At 38.8% G+C, this 8,255-nt stretch overlaps 1 protein-coding gene across 1 annotated transcript in view; it reads left to right on the top strand.

Annotated features, from left to right (window-relative positions):
- The window catches only part of CDC14B (cell division cycle 14B), a 28,888-nt gene extending 22,777 nt beyond the window's left edge, over positions 1-6,111 (top strand). Inside the window, exons 10-13 of the mRNA XM_008945983.1 lie at positions 1,581-1,719; positions 1,855-2,008; positions 2,782-2,882; positions 6,000-6,111. Coding sequence (XP_008944231.1) covers positions 1,581-1,719; positions 1,855-2,008; positions 2,782-2,882; positions 6,000-6,111 — 506 coding nt within the window. The remainder of the gene's footprint in view (positions 1-1,580; positions 1,720-1,854; positions 2,009-2,781; positions 2,883-5,999) is intronic.
- The last annotated feature ends 2,144 nt before the right edge of the window (positions 6,112-8,255 follow it).

Genomic DNA, 8,255 nt, shown 5'->3' with positions numbered 1-8,255 from the left:
CAGAAACATCTTCCTAGCTGTTCCCAAGAACGAGGCTGGGCAAAATGAACTTGCCGGTATTAACAGCTCTGTCTGCTACAAAGTGTTAGGACTTTAAAGAGAATGCTTTTGAGTGGGGATTTGAAGCCCTGGAGAGGTTTATAGGCCTTTCTGAAAATACACCGTTAAGTATACCAAGTCATAAACTTGAAAATACTAGTGCAGCTTTTTGAGGAGACACCTCACGAAGTATGAATGCTCTTCCAGAAAAACAGAAAACTCTATCCCTCAGGAGGTCTTTATACTAGCTACATTGGGCATGCTCTGAATCTCTGTTCCTCCAGAGTTAGACTACCAAGAAAAAGATACTCAGAGTGTGTCCAGTGCAGCTAGTATAAAGATACAGTTTTCTGTGGCTCTAGGGGAACTGTTTCCCTTCTCAAGCCATCTTTCATAGTCTTATTAGACATTTGTTCTCCATAAACTTTGCCTCACTGGCATACCTGATAATGCTGTGATTGAAGGACAAAAGCCTTTTCTTAACCCACTTACATGGAATCTGCAATGACTGCATTGTTGTTCCTGGTTCTACCATCCATTTGCTGCATGTTTAGCAGGACTGTACTGCAAAGTGGAAGCACTGGTTAAAACAGCATCATGACTGTTGGGAAGCAAGTGCATGCTTTTACTTTCCATGGAGGTGATAAATTCAGGCATATTGCTTAATGGATTGTGCCCAGATATTATCAGTGGTACAGGTGCATGGTTCCATTCCAATTACACTGTTCTTTGATGTCTGTCATACCAATGATGTCTAGTCTACCTTGCGTTCCTCAGCCTGCTCTTACTTTAGAGAAAAAGTTGAATGCTGTAGCTTGTTCTTAAAGCTGAGCAAGGCATGGAAACCGCTGTGTGGTTGTCTTGGCTATTGGGCTATACTGAAGATCTTATACTAGTGGTTGTTAAATGAGAGAAGGTGATGTGTGGTTTGACATACACAGCAACGGATGAAGGAGAGGAGCCATTAAGCTGGAGCTGTCCTCCTTTCCTTCTTGTGTTTCCCACAGTAAATAGAACTGGGGCTGTCGCAAAGAAGCTTCCTCATTCTGGTGTGCTTTTTGCCCATGTTGGCTAGTACCCAGAACTGCTTACTGTAAAGTTTGTCTTTTCCTTGGGAACTAAAGTAAGAGAACATTTAGAGGAGGAATTGGAAGAGCAGCTGGTTTCAATGCAATAAACAATCAATTTTGAAGTAGGTGCTTTGAGAATTTTGGAAAATAGCCAGCTGTTTTATCCCATGCATAAAAACATTCTCATACCCACATACGTATTCATAGATAGACGGGTAAGTAAAGATAGAGATATTTGTAAAGTCACTGGCTTTGAAAAGTTATCTCACTCAAAAAACATGTGAACAGTGTGTTAGTAACCTTGTATATGATAAAAAAAGTAAAAAGGTAAGTTGCACCTAGAAAGTTTGTGCAGTAACAGGGTTTAATAAACTAGGGAGGTAACTTTGTGCAAGTAACAATGTCTGTAGGTACAGCAGGTTGCAGATGAGGATGAGTATATAAAAGAAGCCATTATTTTATCTTACACAGCTGGTCTTGGACGAACTGGCACACTTATTGCCTGTTATATTATGAAACATTATCGGATGACAGCTGCTGAAGCTATTGCCTGGATCAGAATAAATAGGCCTGGTTCAGTGATTGGACCACAACAACACTTCCTGATGGAGTAAGTAGATGGACTATAGATGATTTAAAAAATAGATCTAGATGTCTTTTCCCTCTTCTTTTGTTGCACACTAGATAATCTTTGGTGTTAACTTGTAGTGTTTGGGGCTTTTTTTTTTTTTCCGTGTTACAATAGCAAACAGGCAGAACTTTGGACAGAAGGAGATATTTTCCGTGCAAAGTTGAAAGGAAACCGTAAAATTGCTGTGAGAAGAATTCTGTCAGGAGTAGATGACATTTCAATTGATGACACAAGAAATAGGAAAACCATCCGAAAGGACATTGAACTGGTAACCATCTGAATATTGTGCTCTTGTAAAATTTGTAGCTGCTGCTAAAAATCTCTCAGGTTCTGAACAAATCTATGGATACACTAAAACTATGATAATCAGATTCTTTTTCTGTTTGCCCTTTTGTATCAAGGGATATGTGGGGAAAAGAAGTATGGACAGAAAGTGTGAAAAATTGAGTGCAGTAGACAGGTGAAGTAGGAGCATTCTTATCATACTTTGGTCTTTAGTAATTAGGTAAATATTAGAAGAAAAAGTACTCATAATTTGCAATGAAAAACACGGTGATTTTGTTTTGGAGTGTCTCTTACTTCATTGTCAGTGTTCATAGGGAAGGGCTGAAAGGTCTTTTGCTCTTTTTAATTTCTAAGTAACTGCAGATTCTGTAACACCTTTTGTTGCTGCCTTCTAAAAAATGGTACTGCTATTTTAAAAAGGTAAGTGAAGGGGGGAAATGCCGTACTTGAGTGAAGATTGTACTGTACCTAAGCAAAGATTTGATAATATGTTTCTAGTATTTTAAAGGTAGACAACATTCTGATGCATGGAATTTGTTACACAACTTAATTGTTTACAGCTTTAAAAGCAGCAAACAGGAAACTGGAAAGAACATAACTGGATTTATGCAAGTGAATTTCCTTTGGTTTTATGTTGGCAGACTTGCCTGTTGGGGTAAATCTAACTTGAAGACTTTAAATAAGGCTAATTCTTAAATGTCTTAAGTGTCTATATTTTGATCATGATTTATCCCTTCTCCCCCACCACTTCTCCAGTACAGTGATGAAGATGAAACAAACTGTGTAACGCAAGGTGATAAGCTTCGTGCTCTGAAAAGTAGAAGGCAGGCAAAAGCTCCAGCTGCATCTCCACTAACGTAAGTCAGCTTCTGAAGATACAAATATCAGAAATACTTCCATCCTCTTCTTTATGCATACTTCCCTTTGCTCCAGAAAGTTTGTTGCCAGGGCTGCTTTTACTGATCTGAAACAAACGTGAGATTCACCATTTCTCTGGAGGCTTGGTGAGTGCTAAGGAGGCAGGAGAACTTGGTAAGGACTGTGTTACTCAATTTCTAGTTTTCTGTGTTGTTTTTGATTCCAGTAGTCTGCACTTTAGAAGCTCCCATAGTATTTCCTAATGCCTTAATTTTAATCACAAACGTTGTCTTGTCCTTCCTGTGGTAGTATAGAAACAGAAGAATATAAGTCTGTGTAGTGGTTTTTAATTGGCTGAAAAAAGGTACATGCTGTTTTTTGAAGTAAAATCAGCTGTGAAAGAAGACTAGTTGAAAGAAGAATCTTTAGCTTCCTTTCATTTCCTCTGTGTAGGAGAGGAACTTCTGCCAAATCCTGTGAGCATTGGGGTAAGGGCTGGTAGATCTGGAATGCAGAGATTAAGTGTTTCAGTACCTAAATTCAAAAGAAGTGCATTTCTGTCAGGGAACCTCATATGCTGAAACAGCACTTGTGACAGAAAGTTTGTGGTCACCTTTGCATCTGTTGTAGCTTGTAGCAACTGTATGTAGGAAAACTTCTTGTCTACCCTTAAACTGCAAGAGCGTGCAGGACTTGTGATCTGGATCCCATCTGATTGCCGAGAGAGGGGGAGTGACCCCTGGTTGCCAGATTTTTACTGGTAACACAGCACCAGGTTCACAGACCAAAGGCCAATTGGCTTTTGTGTCTGTCTCTGTAGCGGATGGTGCTGCTGGCTACTGACCTTTTTTTTTTATTTTTCTTGTTGGGTTTTTAGAACCAAACAGTGTCATCAGTTTTAGAAAAAGTGAGAGGTAACATAAGAATGTGCTGAAAGTAAAGGAGTATTTCTGAAGAAATCCTCACGTTTTGCTATGTACAAATTCTTTTTAAGATTCTCTTTTCTTCATGCGCATCATTTATACAGGCAATCGTATAAGAAACAACAGATTCAGAACAAAGCCTACACCCAACAGGTGCTAAAAGAACCCCAAAGCACATCACCTCAGTTACCTCAAATAGCACAGTAAAAAACAGCAGCCTTGCACATTTAGTTTGAGGAACACAGTGCCTTAGTTTCTGCTTTATAATGTTTTTTCATGAAGAGTACTATAAGTCATGTAATAAATGTTGTGAAAGATCTCATTTACTGTATGCTCTATAGAATAAACGTAGGCTGTATAATTTATTCAGAGCTATTGTCTTAATATGCAGAAAGCCTTATGAACTATTAAAATACTATTACATTCATGAAGCATTCTACAACATGACTGCTTTCATTAAAACTAGTTAGCATATACTTCTGTAGAATTAAAATAATTGATTTAGAGCTTATAGGTGGTTTTTTTATTGTGTGCATTGTGGCACGAGGAGTTGGAATTTTCCCACTGCTGTTGCTCCCACTTATTTGTATGATTCGCAGCTTGTGCTGAAATAATTTGTTGAAAAATGAATGCGTAAGTTCTTACATTCTTTGTGTTACTATTATTAAACCAAAGTATTGCTAGGAATATTTAAATCCCCTGTGTGAGTCAGAATTCTTCCTTACTAGAAGAGGCATCAGTCTTTTTCCCTTCTGGTTCAGACTGTTAAAAATAATTAATCTTTCAGTGAACCTGACTAATTTTATCTGAGCAAACAAAAAGAAGCTTCTAAATAACCTTCTACGTAGTTTTATTTCACAGAAAAGGTAAAAAAAAAAAAAAAAAAGGCAAAATAAGAGCACCATAAGCTGGGACAATTACAGGCCAGTTGGAGGCGTTACTTACTTCAGGTTGCAAAGGTCTGTAATATTTATTTAATGTTTATTGAAATTGGTTATATAAACTCGTATACTTTGAATGGGTACGTCGTGTTCTAATTAGCAATATTTTACGCCTTTGGCAAAATAAAAAAGCTAACCTTTGGTTAGCTCTTCCTACTTTGAACACAGGAAGGTATTTACATAAGTTGTTTACTCCTACAAACTAATCTCACTCTGATCTAATGTTTTAGTATTAAAACATACAGTTGTGAAGTAGGGTGTATGAACACAGGCTAGTCAAACCATCTGAGAGGTGGCAGCAAGTAGTCAGAGATGTAGGCCTCCAGCATGCACTTATTTTAAAGAGTGACACAGGCTTTCTTTGGAATGGGTGACTTCATGGAAGATTTCAGAAAATTGCTTTGATTCCAGGAATGTGTGGATACTACAGTTGCCAATTTTATGGTTACATTAATTGTTACAGTCATAGAAAGTGAGAAAGTGCTTGGTGAAGATTGTAGAGCTAGCTTCTCTTCTGCTGACCACTTGCCCAGCTAGGAAGGCTATTGTCATTGAGCAACATGTGAGCCAGATCCCTCCCTCTGGTCTTAAGATCATATGCAAGAGATCCAAAGTGACCCACCACTGGAGGAGTGAATAGATCAATGTATTCACTCAGGACACATAAAGCAGAGAAGAAGAGAGCAAGCTGACTCCAAAACCAGGCCATGGGGGAAGGAAGGACCCAGGCAATCAGTCCAACTCTAGTCATGTAGTAATCGCCAAGAAAAAGCCTCATAATCCTGTTTCTGCCTTGATCTTGTCCCACCGCTGTTGGGAACTCTACTTGCTGTGAACAGTCAGGGAGCCCTTCCAATAGCTGGAAATCCTGCACAGTACATCTGCTGTATAGGTGAGCTTTCCCCAACTCCACTTCAAGCTGAGTCAGCTCTTATGTGAATAACTTGGAGGTGGGACAGGATGTTAATGTGGAACTGGGAGGCACCTGGTGGTGATCTCCTAATTGGTTCCAATCCAGGGCAGGCTAGACCCTCGGTGAAAACCAATCAGGATGGTCTTCCTTGCCTGGTTGTGGACATCATGCATATGCCAACACTCATTCAGGGCTGGGGGTTTAAAACACAGCACTTCATCTTGGCAAAGGTTATAGAGCAATATGCTTTTAATGAACTTGAAAGAAGCTAAGATACACCAGTAGCTTTTGCTTTTGAATTTTTGTTCATCTTCTCCCCTCCTCCAACCCCTTTTTTAGATGGCTCCTAGCTATGCTGGTGTCTGCACTGTGTAGCATTGTCATCTGGTGGATTGTATGTGGCTCCCTTCTGCCCAGCCTGCTATTCTGTCTCGATGGTTTAAGAACATAGTAACCATCAGGACCCCCTGAGAGAGAGCCACTGTGTAAGTCTCCCATTCCATTTCTCTACAATAGCTCACGCTTTCTGCCTAGTGTGTCTCATAAATGCATGTTTTTGTATCATGTTTCTTACTGGCTTTGTGGCAAGAGTAAATTTCACTGCTTTGGCTTTGCTGTATTTTTGTATGTATTATTTAGAATAACTGAGTGATTTTTATGGCTGGCTTGTAATACAAAAAGGTGCAGAGCTTTTGTAATCAGAATAATTTATAATTTTGAAGCGTTTCCTCTCTGCATGCTCCTGCAAGTAAGAAAAATCATATAAATAAAACTATATTTGTAAAAAGGAAATAGTACTACTTTAAAATATAATTCTGTCCTTTGCATATTGCAAATGAAGATGTTCGCTCCAGTTTTACTTTGAAATTCTTGAACTTGCAAAGGAGCTTAGTTTCCCCAAGTATTCTTTTACTTGTGAAATGCCAGGGGTTAGAATTTGTTAGAAATGTCAGCAGGTCTGGGTTTTTACTAATAGATTTTAGTATTTTATACTGTAAGAGGCACTAATAGGGAACTTCCTTTTTCCATTTTAACAAAACAGAAGATGAGGCAGGTTGCAATATTAGGTGAAGGCTCTCTTCTTTACCCAGCCAATCTGTTTTCGTCTTCCTTTCTTCTCAGTTATTTTTCATAGAACTTTATGAGACTACTTAAATACTTTCTGTTACTTGGATTGAGGAGTTGCATAAAGCGTTAAAAATGTATTAGAACCTTCAGTACAGTTTTCCGTTTCTCCACTCCACTTTTTTCAGAGTGGCTGCAGTGATTGCTGTGCCCTGCTTCCACTGAAAAGGTGCAATGTTTTCATCAACCAGTTTTAGTCTTCTGGCCAAGCAAAACTTCAGCAGCGTGCAGAACTGCCAGGGAACCCGAAAAGGAACTTGTTGCTTGCTACTGTGGTGCTACTCCACCACCACCACCACCACCCTCAAAGCAAAATGATTACTTTTGGTGAATGCTTGGAATTTCGGTGCTCTCAGAGAGAAAAAAAAAAAAAAAAAAAGTCAGAAAAAGTGTTTTACACCAGAGCACTAAGTAAGAAAAGGCATTCTTTCCTGACAGAACACTGAGGTTAAGTGTTTGTATCCTTTTTATCTTTGGCCTTCCAACTTTTTGTCTGCGCTTTTAAAAAGCATGGTATTCTTTTTGCTAAATTAAGTGACTTAATAATGAAAGAATGAGAACTGGTGGACTTGTGAACAATTTATTTATCCTATTAGCCTCAGATAATAGATGAGATAATCTTAATCTATTAAAAAAGAAACAAACAAACAACTAAAAATCACTTCAGCTTTTTTGTCCTCGTTGGCACCTAACTTTGATGAAGAACATACTTAAATGAGAGGCTGGTCTTCAAAATTCTGCACGAGTTGTAGCTGTAGTTCTTGTCTCATTGTTTTCCACAAGTCAGACCTCTAAACACAGGCTGAAAACCTAAACCTTGGGTTTAAAAAATGAAACAGTCTGTGCTGTGAGATCAATCTTATTCAACTGTCATCTTTTCTTTCTCTCACAGTTTCTGTGTTCTTCCTAAAAATTCTCTTTGTTAGAGGGAAACAGAAAAGCCTGTTTGATGTTGGCAAATGTGTCAGGATGCAAGCAGTTGGGTTACTGGCGCTGCTGCCTCATACCCGGATTGATAATCACAGTTTTGGTTTATGTCCAGGAAGAGAAAACACTTAACCTTTTCTTAAAAGCTAGATTAAAGTTCTCTCCATTATGCAGCTAGTGTTCCTTGTGTTCTGAGAGTTCAGATTATCAGTCAGGATCTTGAATCTCTCTGGGCTAGCCTGGCAGTTCCGTTGGCTGGAGACCAGTAGACTGAAGAGTGTCAGTCACTGGATGCCAATTTATGACTTGGAACAGTGGTAGAGATCTCAGGCTTATTTTCCTAAAAATCATGAGATGAAAGAGAAAGCAATGTTTCATTAGGTAGACCTCATAAAAAAGGTAACCTTGGCAAGCATAAAGTGCCTATCACAGGTCAGAGAAGTTGTGCTCTTATTTAACCACTCTTCCCCCTCATCACTCACTACAATACTGTGATAATTTTTCTTCTAAAAACGTACCGCGTGGATTAATTTTGCTCCAAGA

Source organism: Merops nubicus, unplaced genomic scaffold, assembly GCF_000691845.1.
Source record: "Merops nubicus isolate BGI_N331 unplaced genomic scaffold, ASM69184v1 scaffold12888, whole genome shotgun sequence".
Taxonomy (NCBI): Eukaryota; Metazoa; Chordata; class Aves; order Coraciiformes; family Meropidae; genus Merops; species Merops nubicus.
The sequence above is the reverse complement of the archived record's forward strand: the minus strand, read 5'-3'. Positions and strand labels throughout refer to the sequence as shown.